Source organism: Lagenorhynchus albirostris, chromosome 5 (assembly GCF_949774975.1).
Source record: "Lagenorhynchus albirostris chromosome 5, mLagAlb1.1, whole genome shotgun sequence".
In the NCBI taxonomy this organism is placed as follows: domain Eukaryota; kingdom Metazoa; phylum Chordata; class Mammalia; order Artiodactyla; family Delphinidae; genus Lagenorhynchus; species Lagenorhynchus albirostris.
Genome location: NC_083099.1, coordinates 52188248 through 52212786, shown reverse-complemented (window position 1 = coordinate 52212786; position 24539 = coordinate 52188248). Strand labels below are relative to the sequence as shown.

At 40.3% G+C, this 24539-nt stretch overlaps 1 protein-coding gene across 1 annotated transcript in view; it reads left to right on the top strand.

Moving 5' to 3' along the window:
- The window catches only part of SPATA16 (spermatogenesis associated 16), a 220648-nt gene that overhangs the window by 174542 nt on the left and 21567 nt on the right, over window positions 1-24539 (top strand). The window contains exons 8-9 of the mRNA XM_060149017.1: window positions 10690-10854; window positions 13557-13640. Coding sequence (XP_060005000.1) covers window positions 10690-10854; window positions 13557-13640 — 249 coding nt within the window. The remainder of the gene's footprint in view (window positions 1-10689; window positions 10855-13556; window positions 13641-24539) is intronic.

Here is a 24539-nt window from a genome sequence, read left to right as displayed (position 1 = left end):
CCTTTTCTCCACACCCTCTCCAGCATTTAGTGTTTGTAGATTTTTTCATGATGGCCATTCTGACTGGTGTGAGGTGATACCTCACTGTACTTTTGTTTTGCATTTCTCTAATAATTAGTGATGTTGAGCATCCTTTCATGTGTTTGTTGGCCATCTGTATATCGTCTTTGGAGGAATATCTATTTAGGTCTTCTGCCCATTTTTGGATTGGGTTGTTTGTTTTCTTCCTATTGAGCTGCATGAGCTGCTTGTATATTTTGGAGATTAATCCTTTGTCAGTTGCTTCATTTGCCAATACTTTATCCCATTCTGAGAGTTGTCTTTTGTCTTGTTTATGGTTTCCTTTGCTGTACAAAAGCTTTTAGGTTTAATTAGGTCCCATTTTTTTATTTTTGTTTTTATTTCCATTTCTCTAGGAGCTGGGTCAAAAAGGATCTTGCTGTGATTTATGTCATAGAGTGTTCGGCCTATATTTTCCTCTAAGAGGTTGATAGTGCCTGGCCTTACATTTAGGTCTTTAATCCATTTTGAGTTTATTTCTGTGTATGGTGCTAGGAAGTGTTCTAATTTCATTCTTTTCCAGGTAGCTGTCCAGTTTTCCCAGCACCACTTATTGAAGAGGCTGCCTTTTCTCCATTGTATACTCTTGCCTCCTTTATCAAACATAAGGTGACCATATGTGTAAGGGTTTATCTCTGGGCTTTCTATCCTGTTCCATTGATCTATATTTCTATTTTTGTGCCAGTACCATACTGTCTTGATTACTGTAGCTTTGTAGTATAGTCTGAAGTCAGGGAGCCTGATTCCTCCAGCTCTGTTTTTCTTTCTCAAGATTGCTTTGGCTATTCGGGGTATTTTGTGTTTCCATACAAATTGTGAAATTTTTGGTTCTAGTTCTATGAAAAATGCCATTGGTAGTTTGATAGGGATTGCATTGAATCTGTAGTAGCTTTGGGTAGTACGGTCATTTTCACAATGTTGATTCTTCCAATCCAAGAACATGGTATATCTCTCCATCTGTTTGTATCATCTTTAATTTCTTTCATCAGTATCTTATAGTATTCTGCATACAGGTCTTCTGTCTCCTTAGGTAGGTTTATTCCTAGGTATTTTATTCTTTTTGTTGCAATGGTAAATGGGAGTGTTTCCATAATTTCTCTTTCATATTTTTCATCATTAGTGTATAGGAATGCAAGACATTTCTGTGCATTAATTTTGTATCCTGCTACACTACCAAATTCACTGATTAGCTCTAGTAGTTTCCTGGTAGCATCTTTAGGATCCTCTATGTACAGTATCATGTCATCTGCAAATAGTGACAGTTTTACTTCTGCTTTTCCGATTTGTATTCCTTTTATTTCTTTTTCTTCTCTGATTGCTGTGCCTGAAACTTCCAAAACTATGTTGAATAACAGTGGTGAGAGTGGACAACCTTGTCTTATTCCTGATCTTAGAGGTAATGGTTTCAGTTTTTCACCATTGTAAATGATGTTGGCTGTGGGTTTGTCATATATGGCTTTTATTATGTTGAGGTAGGTTCCCTCTATGCCTACTTTCTGAAGAGTTTTTATCATAAATGTGTGTTGAATTTTGTCAAATGCTCTTTCTGCATCTATTGAGATGATCATATGTTTTTTCTCCTTCAGTTCATTAATACGATTTATCACATTGATCGATTTGCATATACTGAAGAATCCTTGCATTCCTGGAATAAACCCCACTTGATCGTGGTGTATGAGCCTTTTAATGTGCTGTTGGATTCCGTTTGCTAGTAATTTTTTTTTTTTTTGCGGTACGCGGGCCTCTCACTGTTGTGGCCTCTCCCGTTGCGGAGCACAGACTCCGGACGTGCAGGCTCAGTGGCCATGGCTCACGGGCCCAACCGCTCCGCGGCATGTGGGATCTTCCCAACCGGGGCACGGACCCGTGTCCCCTGCATCGGCAGGCAGACTCTCAACCACTGCGCCACCAGGGAAGCCCCGTTTGCTAGTATTTTGTTGAGGATTTTTGCATCTATGTTCATCAGTGATATTGGCCTGTAGTTTTCTTTCTTTGTGACATCTTTGTCTGGTTTTGGTATCAGGGTGATGGTGGCCTTGTAGAATGAGTTTGGGAGCGTTCCTCCCTCTGCTATATTTTGGAAGAGTTTGAGAAGGATAGGTGTTAGCTCTTCTCTGAATCTTTGATAGAATTGTCCTGTGAAGCCACCTGGTCCCGGGCTTTTGTTTGTTGGAAGGTTTTTAATCACAGTCTCAAATTCAGTGCTTGTGCTTGGTCTGTTTATATTTCTTCCTGGTTCAGTCTCAGAAGGTTGTGCTTTTCTAAGAATTTGTCCATTTCTTCCAGGTTGTCCATTTTATTGGCATATAGTTGCTTGTAGTATTCTGTCATGATCCTTTGTATTTCTGCAGTGTTAGTTGTTACTTCTCCTTTTTCATTTCTAATTCTATTGATTTGAGTCTTCTCCCTTTTTTTCTTGATGAGTCTGGCTAATGGTTTATCAATTTTGTTTATCTTCTCAAAGAATCAGCTTTTAGTTTTATTGATCTTTGCTATTGCCTTCTTCATTACTTTTTCATTTATTTCTGATTTGATCTTTACGATTTCTTTCCTTCTGCTAACTTTGGGGTTTTTTTGTTCTTCCTTCTCCAATTGCTTTAGGTGTAAGCTTAGGTTGTTTATTTGAGATGTTTCTTGTTCCTTGAGGTAGGATTGTACTGCTATAAAGTTCCCTCTTAGAACTGCTTTTGCTACATCCCATAGGTTTGGGGTCATCATGTTTTCATTGTCATTTGTTTCTAGGTATTTTTGATTTCCTCTTTGATTTCTTCAGTGATCTCCTGGTTATTTAGTAGCGCATTGTTTAGCCTCCATGTGTTTGTATTTTTTACAGTTTTTCCTGTAATTGATATCTAGTCTCATAGTGTTGTGGTTGGAGAAAATACTTGATATGATTTCTATTTTCTTAAATTTACCAAGGCTTGATTTGTGACCCAAGATATGGTCTATCCTGGAGAATGTTCCATGAGCAGTTGAAAGTGTATTCTGTTGTTTTTGGATGGAATGTCCTATAAATATCAATTAAGTCCATCTTGTTTAGTGTAACATTTAAAGCTTGTGTTTCCTTATTTATTTTCATTTTGGATGATCTGTCCATTGGTGAAAGTGGGGTGTTAAAGTCCCCTACTATGAATGCGTTACTGTTGATTTCCCCTTTTATGGTTGTTAGTATTTGCCTTATGTATTGAGGCGCTCCTATGTTGGGTGCATAAATATTTACAATCGTTATATCTTCTTCTTGGATTGATCCCTTGATCATTATGTACTGTCCTTCTTGTCTCTTGTAATAGTCTTTATTTTAAAGTCTATTTTGCCTGATATGAGAATTGCTATTCCAGCTTTCTTTTGATTTCCATGTGCATGGAATATCTTTTTCCATCCCCTTACTTTCATTCTGTATGTGTCCCTAGGTCTGAAGTGGGTCTCTTGTAGACAGCATATGTACGGGTCTTGTTTCTGTATCCATTCAGCCAGTCTAAGCCTTTTGGTTGGAGCATTTAATCCATTTACATTTAAGGTAACTATTGATATGTATGTTCCTATTACCATTTTCTTAATTGTTTGGGGTTTATTTTTGTAGGTCGTTTTCTTCTCTTGTGTTTCCTGCCTAAAGAAGTTCCTTTAGCATTTGTTGTAAAGCTGGTTTGGTGGGGATGAATTCTCTTAGCTTTTGCTTGTCTGTAAAGGTTTTAATTTCTCCATTGAATCTGAATGAGATCCTTGCTGGTTAGAGTAATCTTGGTTGTAGGGTTTTCCCTTTCATCACTTTAAATATGTCCTGCCACTCCCTTCTGGCTTGCAGAGTTTCTGTTAACCTTATGGGGATTTCCTTGTATGTAATTTGTTGCTTTTCCCTTGCTGCTTTTAGTATCTCTTTTTTATATTTAATTTTTGAGAGTTTGATTAATATGTGTCTCAGCATGTTTCTCTTTGGGTTTATCCTGTATGGGACTCTCTGTGCTTCCGGGACTCGACTATTTCCTTTCCCATGTTAGGGAAGTTTCTGACTATAATCTCTTCAAATATTTTCTCAGACGCTTTCTCTTTCTCTTCTTCTTCTGAGACCCCTATAATTCAAATGTTGGTGTGTTCAATGTTGTCCCAGAGGTCTCTGAGACTGTCCTCAATTCTTTTCATTCTTTTTCTTTATTCTGCTCCCTGACAGTTATTTCCACCATTTTATCTTCCACGTCACTTATCCGTTCTTCTGCCTTGGTTATTCTGCTATTGATTCCTTCTAGAGTATCTTTAATTTCAGTTTTTGTGTTGTTCATCACTGTTGGTTTGCTCTTTCGTTCTTCTAGATCCTTGTTAAATGTTTCTTGTATTTTCTCCATTGTGTTTCCGAGATTTTGGATCATTTTTACTATCATTACTCTGAATTCTTTTTCAGGTAGGTTGCCTATTGCATCTTCATTTATTGGTCTTGTAGGTTTTTACCTTGCTCCTTCATCTGTGACATATTTTTTGTCGTTTCTTTTTTTTTTTTTTTTGATGGGTGGGGCTGTATTCCTGTCTTACTGGTTGTTTGGCCTGAGGGGTCCAGCACTGGAGTTTGCAGGCAGTTGGATAGAGCCGGGTCTTGGTGCTGAGATGAGGACCTCTGGGAGGCCTCACTCCAATTGGTATTCCCTGGGGTCTGAGGTTCTCTGTTAGTCCAGCAATTTGGACTCAGAGCTCCCACCACAGGAGCTCGGCCCTGACCTCCAGCTTGGGAACCAAGATCCTGCAAGCCAGTCGCTGGAGGTTCATCCCGTCCCCTTAGCTGTCTGTGGTCCCCCACCAGTGCCTGGTAGGTGCCCTAATTGTATGTAGACACGAATCCTAGTCTGCCATCTTGACTCCACCCTCCACCTGGCAATTGATCTTTATATACCCTTAAGGTAAATTATCTAATCCCTTCCTGTGACCCAGGGAAAATATGCCCTTTCTACTTTCAGTCTTAAAAAAAGCCCAAAATAAGACCTGAGTTGTGCTGTGCCATTTTACAAAATTTAAGCTATTGTATTGAAAGTACATAAAGAGGGCTTCCCTGGCGGCAGAGTGGTTGAGAGTCCGCCTGCCAATGCAGCGGACACGGGTTCGTGCCCCAGTCCGGGAAGATCCCACATGCCGCGGAGCGGCTGGGCCCGTGAGCCATGGCCACTGAGCCTGCGCGTCTGGAGCCTGTGCTCTGCAACAGGACAGGCCGCAACAGTGAGAGGCCCGCGCACCGCAAAAAAAAAAAAAAAGAAAGTACATAAAGGGAACTCCTCGTAATGGGCTCTAAAGGCTGCAGATTTCCCCTTTTAAAATATTTTTCAAAAGGCCTTTAAGCTGGAAATTTTTAAGAATTCTTTTTTTGTGGTTTTAGTATTACATCGTTGATTTGATGTTCTTACCTTACAAGGGGAACCAAGGGGGTTATCACAAACAGCTACTTAACATCTGTTCAGCAGTTTACCTGCTCAGTAACATTATTCAGCATTTTACAAAAGCTATAAAACCCCTAATTTATTTGCATGATTTGTAATTCTACGCATTACAAATCCAAAAGCACATTTTTACTGATTTTCCTACCACATAGCTTCCTTCCCCTTCCTCACAACTGTGTTCCACTCAACTATCTCCCCTATACTACTACTACTACTAAAAAATCCATCTCTATCTTAGTCATCTTACGCTGTCATAACAAAATAGCATTCTAGAGGCTAGAAGTCTGAGATCAGGGTGCCAACATGGTCAGGTTCTGCCAAACACCCTCTTCCTGGTTTGCAGTCGGCTAAAGACCCTCCTCCTGGCTTGCAGTCAGCTAAAGACCCTCTTCCTGGCTTGCAGTTGGCTACTTTCTCTCTGTGTCCTAACATGGCAGAGAGCAAGCTCTCTGTTGTCAATTCTTGTAAGAGCACTAATCCCAAGATGAGGCCCTACTCTCATGACCTCATCTAACCATAATTACCTCCCAAAGGCCCCATCTCCAAATACATCACATTGGTAACTAGGGCTTCAACATAGGAATTTTGGGTGGACACAAACATTCAGTTTATAGTGATCTCATTGGATCTACTGCAAATTTTGGGTCCTGTTCTCCAATTCACAACCTCTTCCAGACCCACACACACACACCCTCACCAACCACCCCATTCTAATTAGAGACACACACACACACACACCCCCCTCATCACTGTCATCATCAGGCTCTTGCAAGCAGGGGAAGCCTTGCTAGCAAGAACCATCACCATATAGTATTACTTCACCTCATCTGCACATGGTTAGCCTTGCAGTGCCAGCGTGCTGGATGTTGGGGAGGTAACCTGTCTGTGCCCCGGCTCTTTGGGGCGATGCCCGCCGTGCCTTGCTACTTGTCAGATACCCGCCACATCATCATCTGTTGCCAGCTCAGATCTCCCAGTGTGCTGTGAATGCAGGTTAGGCCAATCTAGGCATCATGCACTTTTTAAATGCTTCTAACACATTTTCTTCTCACGTTTCAAAGGGCATTCTGGCCACTTAGAAATGTGTATATGCATGAATCTCTATGTGTCCATAAAGCAGACTTGAAAACCATAATGAATAAGATTCTTAGCATCTAATGAATGACTCAGTCTTCTTTAGAATGAGTCAGCACCACTTTGTTAACTGTGAGGGATTTCATCAACTTTCTTTTGTTTGCATCTATGGGAAATAGTTTTTGGAAGACTGTCTCAAAGAGCTTGAATGAAATTGAAGCAAGTGAGCCCACAGGTACCCAGGGACCACAAGAATATCCAAATATTGGCCTGTAGGTTTCTCATTATATGCCCAACCACAGCTTCATAAAGCAGGACTGAATAAAATTGGCTGCAAAGGTAACCTAGCTAATGAAGCAAGAAATGAGTTGGTGAGCAGAAATTATTCCTACATGGTACAATTAATTGTAACCCAAGAATCCCTCAACAGTGCTTTTAGGATCCCCTGAGGTGGTTTTGTTTTTGTTTTTGTTTTTGTTTTTTGTCAGATGTCAAATGCCATCCACTTGAGTAAGCACTGCATTGTCCTTATTAGCTGTGACCCTAGCTTGTGACACCTGTGGATGAAGACTTTCGTCCAAGGCTGTGCTCTGGCTGTGTAACCCTAGGATATCACTTAACCTCTGAGCTGTTTTTTTCTCATTTATAAAATAAGCTGTTATCTGCCATGCTCACCTCCCAGAGTTGTGAGACCAAAAGTATATAATCCACATTGAAGCACTTTGTAAAGTATTAAGAATTTTTAGAGTTTTAATTAATTGTATTGGTTTTCATTTGCTATGACAAAAGGACTGTTTTATAGACCCTTCTTTTTCTTTATAAATGCTGTATACTTTGAAATTACATACTCTTCTAAAATGAAGACTGTGCAAGTGTCCTGTGGATCTTGAATTCTTTTCCTTAGATCACTGATGCACTCAGATCTCCTCACAAAGGCAGGATTAGAGGTGTCATCTCTAGCCATGGAGTAGATCTACTGCCCACAGTAGGGCTTGTCAGGGAACATGAATTTTCACCTCTTGCTATGAGGTGGTAGAAAGAGTTGGTGAAGGAGACAAAGACATTCCTGGTATAATGCTTCTCTCAGAAAACAATTCTCCTTACACTCTGACACCAGTTTCCTTACCTTTATAGATTCTTTTGTTAGGCACACAGCCCATGGCTGTGTGACAAGAATGACTCTGGCATTTTCAGAGTTATTGTCTAAAATGTTCTCCCACCTTCCTATCTGGTGTCTTTTAATCTCACTGAACATCAACCCCATTCAACCAGTAGCTCTGCTCTAATGGTATTTTTTCTTCTATGGTTCTTTGTGCTAATTATTTCACGTGCCACTGAATGCTGCTGTGCTTTTCCATGTATTAACTTTACAGGCTGCTGTCAGTTTGCACCTTATGTACTGTGCTTCCTGGGGTGTTAAAGAGTTAAAATAATAAAATCTCTTGCCAGGCATGAAGCTTCCTTCACAGGCTGACTTGCCAAAAAATGACCTAACTAACCAGGTTTTGAATACCTTGTTAATTTTACTTGTAATTTCCTCCAAGTGAAGCACAAAAATTGTTTATATATGCACATTGGAAATGAACAATAATATGTGTTTCCTACCCCTTTTCTTTGCAATTAATGTTTCTATATGTTATGGCAAATGGAAATACATTCCCAATACTTGGGCTCTGCTTTTCAGCAATATTATGCTGTGCCACTTACGTTCCAAACGTTCATCCATACCTGCTATTAAATCTAGACAATTGTCTGGCTGAAGCTTTCATCTGAACTTGCTATTTACCTAACCTTCACTGTACCTGTGTGGCCACTTCATTACACTCTCTCCAGCAGCTAAGGAGCTCTCTGGTCACTTCTGAAGTCTCATTGAGAGGGCTACTTCCTTTTAGATTTAGCCCTTGTTAGCATTAAATGTGAGTTAATTCCTTCATTTTTCATTATTTCCTTGATTTTCTTAAAGCAACAGCATCAAAGCATTCCTGCTGGCATTTATTAATTTTTATTTCTTTTTCACTTTATCTCTCAAAAGCCCCAACCTTGTATAGGTAAAATACTAATCTGTAGTTTCCTGATGACCAAAACTGCATTTGGCTTGGGGTGGGGGGGTAGGGGGAGGACCATTAGCAGTCAACTGTATCCTTTCCCTAGTGTCCTATCCATAAGGAGCACTTCCTGTTTTGCTATGCATCCAACAATCCAGCTAACAAAGCACCACTGCCTTCCACTATTTTTATTGTCCTGATGTTTTGGAAAATTACACTGATAGATTATGTTTCCAAGCAGGCCGCAGTTGTTTCTGCACTTTGGAGTTGAGTCACTATACCACTTTCCTACAACCAGCCCCACTGTTTATTTTAAAGAAGGACAAAGAAAGTAATTTTTCTTGGGAAAGAAAACTGTTTCTCCTGCAACTTGCTTTCCTCTATTTGACAGTATCCATTGTTTAGCTACATGTTTAAACTCTGTGGGTAGGCTGGCTATTTCTTCAATTCAGAGAAGGGATCTCAAATCCACAATTTGCAGTCATTGCTCCTATAGGTTTATAGGTTTTCAGATAAATGATTAATTGGAAAGAACAAATTAGCAGGGATAAAGAGACATTAGTCAAATGGCAGAAAGAGATGTTAGGAAGCAATACAGCAAATACAATGCAACAGTGCTCAACCTTTCTTTATTACCAAGATTCCAGGAAAGCGCCAAATTCTAGAGGTTGGTGTCAGTCAAGGTATGTGTATGACATTTCAGAAAGGACTGCCTTCTAAATTCAAGTTAAAATTTCGATGCTCTTTAGTAATGCTAGTTTCTAATAATTTTTCTCCTTAGAAGAGAATATTTTAAGAAGGAAAAGTCACGTCTGCCTTCTCTAGTTTCTGGGAGAAAATCTGTTTTATAAGTATGCACAAACTCAAATAGTCCTTGTGCAGATACTAAGCTTTAAGGTAGTAGTTTATTCTCCAACTTCTGTTTGAGATATTTGAATATCTGAATTTTTGTATAGCTAAAATTCATATTTCTAGGGCCACATATCAAGAGATTGTGATTCACTGAGTAATGTCCAGGACTCTTCCTAGTTAACCAACAAGCCTAGTAATTCAGGTGCAGGTGGTCAAAGAGGAAACCTCCACTCCCCGACCGCATAAAGGGATGCCGCTCTTCCAGGCTTCTACTTCTAAGCACCAAGATTCAGAATGTCATCACCAAACTAAATCCTCCTGTGACTTACCATTTCTCATCACCCTCCAAACATGACAGGAACCCTTAGATGCCCCCTTATGTCAGAAGTACTTTTTCCTAAACAGAAATGTGAGAATTTTACGATAAACTTTGTGCCACCTATCAAGCAGTACAAGTTGTATTAAACTTTTTAGAGAAGGTAACATGTCCTCTCTATGGCTGGCAGTAGCAAACACAGAGGTAGGCCACCTTAATTATAAGTGTGCCCCATTTTAAGAAAGCCCAAAATACCAGTAGATTCATGGAGGTTGGTGTTCCTTACAAGTGCACAACAGTCTATTTCAAGATGGATCAGGTCAGTTGCTGGAATGGTCCTAGGACCCAGAATAAATCACTAAAATGCCACAAGGAGAGGAGCCAGAGTCCATGGCCATCCAATGAGAGCTAAAGATAAAAGCAGAGCTGGAGGTTTAATGTAAGCCACTGGGCTAGACAGAAATCCACTTGCATAACATTTTTCAGGATTCAACTTGCATAAGAAATCTTCCTTTGTATAAACAAGACAGTGGGCAACTCTTAACTCTTATGATGCCTTGGTGACATAGATAAAATCACCCCCACTCAATGGACACAGCTCTGGGGGATCCCCACTGGGAGAGTGGAGCTCAGGTTCAACTTCAGTCCTTCTTTTCCCCTCATCCCAGATTCCTTAGGCAGGGCCACCCGCAAATCCTTCTCAACAGTCCTGCCAAGCGTTCCCTTTTATGTATCAACACATTCATCTGTTTGAAGGAAGGGTACAGACAATTCTCTAAAATAATAGAAGAAAACATTTATTTGCACTAGATACCATTACTTCAGGGGAGCTAAATATGTTATTATTTAGCTGACCTGACTTCAATCCCCGGGGAGAGGTTATTTTTGTGGTTTTGTTCTAAAACATTTCCTTCTACTGGGAGACTAGGGGAGTCTTCGTGCGTGCTCAGGTGTGATGGAGAAGTTGCAATATGCCAGCCTCCTCAGCCGGCTGCAGAGAGTAAAGGAGCAGTCCCAGGTGATCAATCAAGCAATGGCCGAGCTAGCAACCATTCCCTATCTACAGGACATCAGTCAACAGGAGGCGGAATTGGTATGCATTTGTTTTTCTTTGTTTAAGGCTTTCACAAGCCCTGAGCCAATAAAAGAGTGATATGGTCTGAAAAAGAATGTGACAATAAATGCAGTGCGAGGGCAAACTCCCCAACCCTCATGAAGCATTCTAATGAAGAAACTGGAGGAGGAGGAGGAGGAGGAGGAGGAGGGGAGGTGGTGGTGGTGGTGGTGGTGGTGGTGGTGGTGGTGGTGGTGGTGTGTGGGTGTGTGGGTGTGTGGGTGTGTGGGTGTGTGTTTTATTTGCCCACCCTAACTAGCTTCTTTTTTTTTTTAATAGCAAGAACTTTGTAATGTATGAAAATATGGAAGAGGGCTGATTATTCATATTTTGAGTCAGGCTTTTTTGTTTCAAGTAAAGTGAAATTTTAATACATTGTTTCTTAACTCCAAGATATGTTAATACAGGATTCTCTTCAATGGAAAAGGAAGAGGAAAAAACAGTAATTGCTGGATAGAAAACTGACCCTACAAAATCATCCATAGAATTTTCTTATTTACTTCTAATGTCACATATATGCTGGCAGTGCCAACACTCGCACACATATGTCCATTTAGTTAAGAGAGGTGTCTTGAGGGGAAAATGTAGTCAAATGGTGGGGTGTTTTGTTTTTTTTTTTTTAACTGAATTGACCAGTTAACTCAGAAAACACAGAGCCTGTCAAAAACTAGTTCAAGAAATATCTTATAGAACAAATCTCCAAACAGGTGTGTATATTATAACCATAATTTATATTAGAAACAATAGCACCTCATTTGAAAAACAATTATTAATCAGTGTGATGGCCATTCAAGGAAAGGTAAAATTCACTCCATATAAACCTCCTAATGTGTTCCTGGGAAGGGCTCTTTGAGGCTCTAATTGAATGTAGCGAAAACTAATTATAGACCTGAATTGAATTCACATAGCAAGGATGAGAACAACCCAAACTTAGCACATGTAATTTTCAGATAACTAAAGGAACCCTCCCTCTTTGAGCTTTTAAAATTGTTACAAATTAATCAAGAAATGAACCGCCAACATTTATAATGTTCATCTGAACCTGTTAAAAGTATATTAAATAAATACTGATATTCAAAGTAAGCATATAAAACCGAGTAGTTTTATATAATAAATATTTTATATAATAAATAATAAAATATTTTATATAATAAAATAATAAAACTCCACATACTAAACATTAAAACTATGAGAAAAAAAGTCTATTAGTCAAGAATTTACTAAGTCAAAACTGGCAATAATACTTTCTAAACCTGTATGGTTATGTGCACAGAACACCTCCTAAAAGGCTAAGTGTTTATCCTACCATTCGTAAGGCATTCAGGAGTGCAGTAAGTGTGGAGCTTTCAAAGTGCATATTATAGCCAATTTTAGATGATTAATGCTCCTCTGAGATAAAAGAAAGCAAAGAAAATGTTAATTTAAGAAGCTGGCATAATGTTGATCCTGTCTTCCTGAAAAGCACATTCAAGATTTAAATGGGAAATACAAGGGAGTTTTCTGCACTTAGGTCTCTTAACCACACATCTGCAGCCTTCTTTTTCCTGGAAATACTTATATTTCTAAATATACACAAAGAGCACAAAACTAGCATTATTAACATCACTAACTAATGTATTAGTGCAACATTCCACTACCCGAAACCTTGGAAAACAGGATTTCATGGGATATTTTCATAATTTATATACCTACTAGAAAAAAAGTAAATGTATAGGATGTATATGTGCAAGCCAAATATTTAAAAATCATGTCTCTTGCAAGGGTTCATCCCCTGAAGTAACAGATTTTACTTTCCAGCTTCCAAGCATAGGTTAACCTAGATACAAATCCTCGAAACACCTTTTATGATGCTATATAAACAGTGACTACTCAGTAGAAGAGTTCTGAGTGACTCAACTCTCTACCCTCCTGCTTAAGCTCTGCAATATCTAAAGAACAGAAAGATTATCTAAGGGTTCATCATGTTTGACGCCATGGTGAACTGAGCTGGTATATGTTCATTTTCAGAGAACTTTCTTTTTTAGCTTTGAATATTACATGGCTTCATGTGGCCTCATTACTTTGCAGCCACATATAAAGTGTGTGTATAGGATTATTTTAAATTGGAATATGGCAGTTCGGGGCAAAGGGTGGAATGTTTTAAACTTGCCTTTGAAATGGAACCTTAAAAAGTAATCCTGGTTATTTTGAAACTTTAGAAAAGAAAAGCATAGTAAAAGAACATAATGAGCTAGATCCTTTAAGAGGCAATAAAACAACACAATTTTAGTATGGTCCTCTGGTGAGCTTTTGCACGATGCCTAGAATTATGATACATTAGCCTCAGGAGAAAATATTAAAATGTGTTCATGTACTACATGCCATTCCCTGAGAGAATTAACTACCTCCTTCATTCTTTACAACCCAAATCCGTTTTTACAAAACATCAACACTTACTACATTAAAATCTATATGTTTTCTACAAATTTTCAAGAATCTTTCCATTGTTTCAGCATTTTATATCTGCAATAATACTTGGTAATGACTGAAGCAGAGATGAGGTGGCAGTGTTCATTGTCGGAAAGTTGAGTAATAAAATCATCAGCGTACAAATGATTTTTTAATTAGGTTTTAATCTGTGTATTTAGAGAAGTTATTTCTGTGTGAATTCCACCCTGATAATTTTTATCTTGGTGCCACAGCTGCAGTCACTAATGGCAGATGCTATGGACACCCTTGAAGGAAGAAGAAACGATAAAGAACGTGTGTGGAATACAATTCAAAAGGTAAAACTTTCAGCTGAAGAAAAAAGACATATTATTCTCAAAGAAAATGTCCATCTTGGGTCAAATCTGTTTAAAGGATAAAAAGAAAAGGAAATTCCTGGGGTTGCTTTATTGGTTGTTTTCTTTTTAAAATAAATGCAGCTCTCTCCCTGGAAGTGTAGCCAAAATCAAATATGGATTTATTTAATCTGTTTCCTAAGGTCTGCTGCTTTTCTGACTGTGGTCATATGCTTTTATGGGTCTCTTATCACGCTCATTTTCATATTGTATTTTCGTTATCTGCTCCTTCATTATTGGTTATTATAGATATTTTTAAAGCCCTTTCATCAATGTTTTAGTTTGCTCCCCAACCCTTTCTCCCATAATGGCCACTTGAGGAATAATGGCTACCTTTCAGGGAACTACAAATGAACTAGCACATTGATGTTTGGGGTGAAGGAGTAACAGACGGGTTGTTAGAAGTAGAACATCCCTTCATTGGTTACCTGAGTTATGCAAAACAAGCACTGAGATGCACCTGGCCCCAGCTACTCGGGAGACTTGTGCGATATCAAGGGCCCCTCTGGCAATGCAGGAAGCAGTAAGTAGTGTTGGGTCTCCAGTCCAGCTAAAGGTGATAAATTCTGGTCAATCTACTCCCCACTCAGTCTCCTCCAATCACGGTAAGAACCCACAAAGGGAGAACTGGTGCCAGGAGATGTGAGAAGAGCAAACCAAAGAAGACTTCAGTTTAAGAGGTGAAGTCAGCCATGAGGGATTCCAATGCATCTGCAGAAATGTGTGTCTTCTGTAATCAATTCAGAGGCCCTATGATAAATGCATAGAACAGAAATCAACTGAGTTCAGCAAATATTGGTTGGATATCTACTGTGCCTGAAAGAACACTGTATGTTAAGGATATTGTGCTAGACAAGACAAACACAGCCCCTGCCTATATGGACCTACCCATCTAGGAAAGAAGACAGTTATTAAACAGTTACTTATAAGTTTACTAACTATTATATTTAAAAAGTGGATGTTCAATGATCTGTGGGAACAAAGACAGGAATATAATCTGGTCTGAGAGATCAGAGAATCCATCTCTGATAAAGTGATATTTATAAAACATTTAAAGGACAGTAGTAGTTATCCAGATGAAAAGGGAGATTTCTACACAGAGGAATAAGTTTGTACCAAGAATGCTACGAAAGCATGGCAAATTCAAAAACTGACAAAGGAACGAGGAACGTATTTCAAAATGAAGTGCAGAGGCAGAAGAAGTCAAATCACAGAAGGTCCTAAAAATTACGTTAAGGGTTTTTTAAGGATTTGGTCCTAAAAACTATGTTTGGGGAAGTATTAATATTTATCTGATAAATATTTTTGAGACATCGCTAGGGCTGTTGTGGGAAAACAGATCGGGGCTACAGAAATTTGGGGAGGTCAGTTATAAGGAGGTGACTTGATGTACAGTGGTGGGCACAGAGATGGAGAGAAGCAGACAGATGTAAGAAATATTCAGGAAGCAAATATACAGGCCTTATTCACTGATTGCATATGGGAGTTTAGAAAAAAGAAAAGTTAGAATGATGCCCAGACATTGGGCTTGAGCCACTAGGCAGGGAATAGGAAGAGGTTCGCTGGTGCAAAGGAAGGAAATACTTCAATGAAGCAGCTTTTGGCTGAGAACATAAACTCTTTCAGAGTCCACAGAAACCACACCAGGTATTTGAAAGGGAATTTAATATACAGAATGGTTAACTGTGTATGAAATAGGTAACTGAAAAGGAAAACAATAATTCGTTACCAAGGAAGCAATAAAAGGAAACAGCTACCAACCCCTAGGGCTGGAGAATCAAAGAGAAGAGGTTGCAATTACTAAAACTTAGAAACTTGGAGCAGGGACCTGGCTGGGCCAAAACTCAGATCTCCTACTAGGAGGTGCTATTTAGCTGGTGCTAGTGTCCCTGAACTTGGAGGAGGGTCGTGAAGGGCTGAGACTTAGACTTCTGAGGAATGGGCACTAACTCACTAGTGCTGATGGGGAGTGAAGGAAGGCAGTTTTAATGGGGGTAATCTGGCAACTTTTGGAAAAACCAAATTCCACTGCTACTACAGAAATGAATGTATGTTTCTGGAGCAAAGAAACTTTGCTGAATAGATGCTCACGGGAACTCCAAGCAGACAGGAAGTCCGCAGCAAATAACCAGGAAGCAGCAAGTCCCTCCTTTCTCCTTGGGTTTTACAGTGTCCCTCTATCGACCCCTATTGATGGAGACAAAGAGCTGGCAAAACAGAAATGGGGTTTCCAGAGTTCCAGTCCCAGCATCAAGGAGCTAATTACAGAAGGGTGGGTTTGGAGTTAAGAGACAATAGGCTAATAACTAGGTCAAAAGTGCACTGAACTTAGGGTGCCGGCAAGATATCCAAGGTGAAGTACAGGAGTCTGGAGTTCTGAATAGAAAATTGAATAGAGATAGAGTTTTCTAAGTCATTGGCAAATTGGTGGTAACTGAAATCATTTGAGTGGATGACATGGCAGAGAAAGAGCGTATAAGAAGGAGAGGTTTGGGGAGCACATTTCAAATTTAGGAGGAGACTAAGAAGGAATGGCAAGACGAACTGGAGCTAGAGGTAAACGAAATCCAATGCTCATGAGAGTCAAGTGATATAATTAAATATTTCTGCTGACTACAGAAATAATTGTTTAGCACAGGGGGTAGCAAACTACAGTTCACAGGTCAAAACCAACCAACCACTTATTTTTGTAAATAGAGTTTACTGCACACAGCCATGCCATTCACTTAAGTATCATCTATGTCACCTTGGCCAAGTTGAGTAGTTGCCACAAAGACCATATAACTCACGAAGCCTAAAATATCTACTATCTGACCCTACACAAAAAGTCTGCTGTACCCTTATACCCGGCTTTAAAGCATTATCCCTCCCAGAAATATTTGCATTTGTACAGTAAATATTTATAGTTGCAAATCCAAGAGAGAACAGAATAGTCCAATTATGAAATTCCAAGGACTAGCCAAACAGGTGGAAGAGTGATTGACATGCGTCTATACCTGTCTGCATCTTGTAGACAACCACCAGTTTCACCTCACCCTACACTAGTGTTCTGATGCCCACATTCATAGGAGCATTTAGCCTACAGCTTCCCGCTTTGCCCTTACTGCAGTTATCTATGGCTGTGTTAAAAAATCATTCCAAATATAGTGGTTTAGAACGACAACGTTCTCTCTCACAGTTCTATGTGTTGACTAGACTTAGCCAGGTGGTTCTTGCTCAGTGTCTCTCATGCAGTTCAATCTCGTGGCTTCTGTGCCTGGGACTGGAGGAGTCACCTGAAGGCTAAAATGGACTGGACTCCAAGATGGCTCACACATGTGGTGACAGCTGATACTAGTCACCTGAGACACTGAGTGGAGTGCCTAAATGTGGCTTCTCCACGTGAATTAGGCTTTAAACAGCACAATAGCTGGGTTCCAAGAGGAAGTATCTCGAGAGAAAGGGAAGTATTTAAAAACCACCAGTCTCTAAAAGGCTAGGCCCAGAACTGGCATAGCAACTGCCACCCTATTCTATCGGTCAAAGCAGTCACAGGCCAGCCCAGAATCAGGGGATTGGAGAAACAGATTCCAATTCTGCAAGGAGGAGTGATATGTGCATTTGTGGAAAGAATGAAATGATAGCATCCATCTTGGAGATAAGCTTTAGCAGTAGAGCCATGGATCAGGGCCCCGGGCTGGAAAACATACCTGCAAGCAAGCAGGAGTCAGGAGAATAGTCAAGTCAAGGCCTCTGAGACTGGAACACATCAGAGCCACTCAACCCAACCACTGGGTATCTAGAAAGACTTACTGGTGAGCAGCCAATCTTTCCAAATTAAAAGCCCTTAGCTTTCTAAATGGAAGCTCCTGAGAGGTCTTTAGGAAGATGTGAATGGGAAGGAATGCGGTGCCAAATTTTTCCCCAGGGCTTTTAATTTGGTCCGTGTGACTCTACAGAGCATGATCCTATCACTTTCAGACGATTCCGGTAGCAAGTAAGTAATTTCCTTTTACTGCTACAGAGTTCATCTGCGTGTGCAGGAAAAAAAAATAATAATTTTTAAAAAAGCTAATTGTACAAGCTACACTGTGTTCTGAGCCCACTAGAAGTTGATATCAGCATCACCACCTCTGAGATCTGTTATCTGTAATAGAAACAGCTGTTGTACCTAATGAAAACACTTGAAATTTTCATCTGAAGCAGAATTACAGCAGCACCTCCTAGTTCCACGGAGTTAAAGGGTCTGTCAGAATCCCCATTACCTAACACAATTTTCAGGGCTCCACTTCGTTACAGGTCTATAAAAAGACTGTCAAGATGAAGCCTGATTCGTGAGGGCTGACCTCCTGTCTATATTTTGTTATCTTTGAGATTTCTCTAAGAACCCGGAAAGAGAAAGAATGAGAAAATTCTGGGCTTTTTTCCTGATTCACCAGAACTAAAATACTGTGTATTCTTTATAGAGTTTTAGGAAAGTGGCTCTTGTTTTTGTATGGCTTTACAGAGTATTGGCTTTCCAGTAATTAATTCCAGAAAGATATATGTATGTTGGTTTAGCTGTGCAAATACAAAAATAAGCAGATTGTGTCCAAAAAAAAGGGTAAATTTTCTTGTGTTGGAAAGTCCCATGCCATGACAGGACTCTTTAAATAAATCACACTTTGCTTAGTTTTAGTCTGTAACAAAAATACCTGAGAAAACACACCCCTCTAAATATCCCACAGGTCCTGTAGGCACACTGCTCATTCCTGCATTCAGTGATTGGGGCAGACACTGTCCTAGATGCTGGAGATACAGCAATGAAAAAGCAGTGCCCTCATGATGTGTGCATTCTGCTAGAGAAAAGTAGGCAATAAACTACCTCAAGAAATATGGAATATAAGTAATAAATGCCATGGCTGGAGAAAGCTGGAAAGGAAAATGGAAAGTACAAGATGACTGCAACTGCAATAGAATACTCAGGGCAGGATTCACCAAGGTGATAACTGAACAAATATCTGAAAGAAATGCAAACCATGCAAATATCTGGTGAGAAGCATTCCAAGTAAAGGAAACAGCAAACTCAAAACCTTGAGACTGGAGGGTGCCTGGTACATACAAGGATCTGCAAGGAGGGCAAGGTGTCTGGAGTAGAATGACACGAGTAATACGAGATGAAGTGAGAGAGCAGAGGAGGTAATGTTTTGTCAAACAGAAAAACAAAAAACACTCTAAGCTGCTGAGGTGAGAAGACATGGAAGGGGGCAATGGTGGAATCAGGAAGACCAGTTAGGAGGTTACTGCAATGATACCAGAGAGTAATAACGATGGCTGGAACCCAAGGTTGCGTGGCTTGAACCTTGAACCTAGATAGTGGCAGTGGATATGAGAAGTGGTCTGATTCTGTCTTCTATCCATAAGAAGAACAAAGACTTATTTACAGGGAGGCTAGTACAGTAAAAAGCACTCTGAACTAGCGATTCAAAGACTGGGTCTGTCACAAATTAGCTCAGAAGCCACATCCTTTCTCTAGGCCTCAGTTTTTTCATCTGTAAAAATAAAGATATTGAGCTAGAAGATTCAAAATCCCCTCCCAGCTCTGAATAAATGGGTCTTTTGAAAGCCAGATCATCAAAATGCAAGAAGAGTTAATGTTTACTGAGCTCTTAATATGGGTCAACACTCTCCTATTCACTTTACATACAGCAACTCACTAACCCTCACATAAGGTAAAAGGTATAATTTATTCAACAGAGAAGTTTACCAGTTTTCCTAAAGTCACACAGCCAGTAAGTGGTAGAACCAGGACTTGATCTGGCCTTAGAGCCTAATCTCTTACTTGATAGAAGCCCAAGCTTTGTGCAACCTGAAAAAGCCCGACTGACCACCATTTTTATATATGGCTGAGCGTTCAGGTGTGAAGCCACATGGGGAATTATGATGGCCTCCAATCAAAGTGGAATCTGGCCATAAACTAGCCCAGTGTGTCTCTCTTCAATTCTCAAAATAAAGTTCTTTCAATCTGAGCCAAAGAAGTCACTAAGGAATTTTCGGTTTAGTCTGCCTTTGTGATCTGCCCATATAGGATCCTCCTCCTCTGTACCTTAGTTTTCCATCTCTAACCAGAAAGAATGCAGAGCCTCAATCTACAAAATCTTGACCATGAATTCAGCTCCCACTTGTGGGACCTTGGGCAAGTCACAGCCTACTGAGAAATACAGTGTGTTCATACCCTTACCACCTACAGAGCCTATGATTCTGTGTTACTTAGCATTGAATCCTAAGGCCCATTATGAACTAAGCCTGAAGAGAAATAGAAAAAGGAATCTTTAGAAAAAGGAGTCTTTTAAAAAAAACGTGCCAACTGTTAAGTTGGAACATTCTTATTTCTTCTCACCAGAGACTCAGTTTAGAGAAACATTTAAGCAACACTGTCTACAACTCAGAAGACAAAGCTGCTGGCTCTTAATTTACAAAGTCTAAATTTCACACTGCAAAGATCAGAATTTAATCTGGTATGCCATAAAATATTGTCTTATTCTGATCCGCCTCTAGATCTCTGATTTGAGACTAAATAAAGAGAAATAAAACTTTGTTACTTTGCAAGTAGTGAGAGAAATACTTCAGCATCTAATCATTATCCTATGAATTTTCATGAGAAGAAATGCTACCTTACCATTTCTTCAAATATTAAAATATAACACAGTACATCATAATCTTTAATGAGTCCAGTGAATGGAGTTAAGGTAGAGATCTTTAAACCATCCATATGAACTTATTCAAAATGATTTAGCTTTGGGGGTTCCTTTATCTCTTGAAATCTTAACTTATAAATCATACTCATCTTCACTGTCATACAGGAACGACATTCATCGATATAGTAATTTGGTCTTTTAAGATAAAAATGGGATAGAATTGTATGTCACTTAACAACTCTGTTCTGTGCAAGGCTGTTGACATAGGCAGAGCAAGAAGCGGAGAGTGCAAATTCAGAGATGGGCTGGGGCAGTTGGTTGAAGACGAAAGAACAAATTGGAACATTTTATTTACTTTCCACATCAGCATTCAAACCTGAGTCCTTCCAGGAGCTCCGCTGAGAGAGATTGCCCATGTGGCACTATCATTCATCAGCCAGTCGTCTGGGCTGACTAATATGCAGTTGGGGGCTGCAGTTGTGTCTCTGACAGTGCTGCTGTCTTTTCAAAGATTCAGCAACCGCACCACTCATCTGCAAAGCAGTTTGTCCAGCAATCAGGCTTTTCCTGTGTGTCTTGTTCTTTAAGGAGTCTCCACAGATTTACTGCAATTTGACTGTGAATCTTCTCAGCTTCTGGTTATGGGTTTCCTCGTTAGCATATCCCCAAATTCCTTTAGAGCGTGTGCTCCGAGCACTGCTAAGCAGTTCCGTCCGTGGCATAGTGCAGATCATCGTGCACAGAAACCAAAGTGCTCTTGTTGCTGACCAGGCTGAGGGGAAGGGGCAGGGAAGCAAGGCCCAAGGGGCTAAGAGGACAGGTGCCGGGATAAACCACTGAGGTTCCGGGGACGAATGAGTCTGTGCCAGTAGGCTTCTAAGTCGACAATCGTAGTGGAGGAGCCACCGGCCAAAGCCCTGGCAGATCCTCCTGACTGAGGTCAGAGGCTGAGCCCTGGGGCTCTCAGACCTGGAGGGAGGACCTCATCCTCACATGGACAGCAAAGTCACGTCTAGCCTGGCGAGCGGAGAAAGCCAAGAGCCTTGGTTTTGGCCATGGCCACTGTGCAACACTCCAAACAGATGCTGAATTTCAATCACCATTTAAACCAAACAATATCTTTCTCCTCCGACTTAAAGGAAAAAAATATGTGGTTAATTTGTTAACCATTTTCAACTGCTGCGTTTGCTAATTACTCACTTTCCACCTGTACTTGGCCTCTCCTCCAAAACTGGGAGTACCTCTTTTATATACTTTGTTGGCTGAAATTATTCTAAAACTTTGATGATTTGGCAGGAAATTTCTGCAGCAGAAGCATTTCTGTGCAGGAGTCGGATCTAGCATGGCCCTCAACTGGGGAGCATGAATCCAGGAGCTGTGTCTTTTTACCAGGAGCTATCAAGGGGCAGACAAAACTAATCAGCCATTTATTAGGTGCTCATATACTTAATAAAATACTGTGATATCCAGCAAATTATCAAACTCTGTTAGTCTGAAGTTTGCTTTTGAATAACTATCACAATGGAAACATGCTATAGAAAAATTTATTTCAGGTAAATAATTAAGTTAATGTGATAAAAAATTAATAATGTGATGACAAATATCATCAGTGATTACTACTGATCTCTTAGTATATGCCAAGCACTTCAAGAAGTTATCACAGAGACTTCCCTGGTGGCGCAGTGGCTGAGAGTCCACCTGCCAATGCAGGGGACACGGGTTCGAGCCCTGGTCCAGGAGGATCCCACATGCCGCAGAGCAACTGAGCCTGTGCGCCACAGCTGCTGAGCCTGTGCTCTAGAGTCCACGAGTCACAACTACTGAGCCAGTGTGCCACAACTACTGAAGCCCACGCACCTAGAGCCCCGTGCTCTGCAACAGGAGGGGCCCCCGCAATGAGAAGTCTGCGCACCACACCGAATAGCCTCTGCTCGCCACAACTAGAGGGAGCCCGTGCGCAGCAATGAGTACCCAATGCAGCCAAAAATTAATTTTAAAAAATTTTTTTTTAATTATCACATTTAATGACTGCAACAATCCTATGAGAGATATGTCATTATCTCTCCTTTGAAAGACGAGGAAAAGAGCTTCATAGAATTAACAAGGAAACAAGCCTACATTTGTTAGGGACAGTATTTGGTTTTGAATCAGGTTTGTTTGGGTCAAAGTCTGTTCCTAGTCATTAGCTAGAACACTTATAGTAAACCAAATGCAGCTACTAAAAGTCAATGGCACAAAGAACATTGCCTGACCCAAGCTCAGTTTCTGTAAGACAACCAAAGAGATGATCTTTGAGTCAGCTTTTCAGCAGTGAGTGGGATAGGAGCATTGCAGGCATCTGTTCTTCTCTAGATCACAGCTCACAGACCCAGCTGGTGACTTACCCAGACTGTTTTACAGCAGCTGCCTGACCAAATCTGAACCCTGGCACCCACTATCCGCTGGATCATGCTACTCTTACTGTCCTCCTTCACCACCTCTCCCTTTATAGACATATCTGTTTAGGGTGCTTTGAGAGGTCACCATTTTCCTTCTTCCTGCAACATCAGCACCCCAAGAAAACAGCTTGTAAGTCTCGTTATTCCTGTAATATATTTACTGTTGCTCCAAGGGTCACTTTCTGGTGAGATATCTGAATAAGTATTTTGAAATGCACCAGGATCTCAATGAAAACATAATTTCAGAAGCTGTAACCCCTCCACACCTTACCTCACAGCACAGAGGCCTTGTGGCCAGGACTGGACAGCACACTGTTTACTCCTCCACTTCCAGGAACCCCTCCCTGCCTGTCCTACTAGGGAGCTAATAATATAGGGAGGTGACTAAAACAGAAATTGGAAATGCTCAGATGACTCCAAACCTATCAGTGTTTGTCTCTCTGTAAAGGCTTTTCAAAATGAATCTTTCAGAAGTTCAGTGAAATATTCTGGGGCAAGGGAGAGGAGCATATATCTCAATTTCATTTTGAACTGAAGAGTTTGCTGTTCATTCTAAAAGTTACTTTCTCTAAATTACCTAATATCTCTTTTGCCTGGCAGCCCAGCACTTACTGCATGTATTTTACACATTAAGTTTTGCAATCCTTTATAATTCTAGAGAATAACAAAATATCAGCTTATACCACTTGGTAGCTAAATGAACAATAGGACATCTTCTCATTCTGTATTGAAAGTGAGATTAATACAGAGTTCAGAGCAATTGGCTTGTCACTCTTTCAGTCATTTATAGTGTACTCATTATATCTTTCATCTTTTGGAGAAGGATAAAAATAAAAGTACCTTTACATGCAGCCCTAAAGGAAGGTATGGGGTCATTTATTATTCCGATTATGACTTTATTAAAATGGTGCATGGGGAGAAGGGAACAAGACTGTAATCAAAAACACATACAAATGCCATAAGCACCAACACGCCCATATCTCTTAGCATCATTAAAACTGGATGTGTAGGGCTTCCCTGGTGGCGCAGTGGTTGAGAGTCCGCCTGCCGATGCAGGGGACACGGGTTCGTGCCCCTGTCTGGGAAGATCCCACATGCCGCGGAGCGGCTGGGCCCGTGAGCCATGGCCGCTGAGCTTGCGCGTCCGGAGCCTGTGCTCCGCAACGGGAGAGGTCACAACAGTGAGAGGCCCGCGTACCGCAAAAAAAAAAAAAAAAAAAAAAAAAAAACTGGATGTGTAAAACATATGTGTACTCTGCTAATATGGCTTTCTGCTGGAGAAGAGATTCTGGAGAAGAACATGAGGTGGCTGGTGAAAAGATGCATATGGACCAATGTTAGAGATCCTAACCCAGAGATAGGATAAAGTTAGACCTCTTTCTTACTGAATTGAAAGGAATTCGAGAAGCTTTAAACTTCCCAATACCTCTTATGGAGAGGAGACCCCCTTCAGCTTCATTGATTCACTTCATCATACTGATGATGATTTTCAGAAGGAACTGGGAAAACAGATACAAGAAATAAAAGTACATCTCCCTGAGGAACAGAGGTCAGAAATCATTTTTTTAAAGCCGTGACAGCCGTGACAGAGCTTCCACTTTCAGGAATATGGAGGAGACATGCTTTTCCCTATCCCTCACATTAAGTGAAACCTTGGACATTATATACAAATATAAGACTCTGAAAGGTGGAATGAAAAGGGAAATGACCGAGAGACATGGGGACCTGAGCAATAACATGGTGATGAG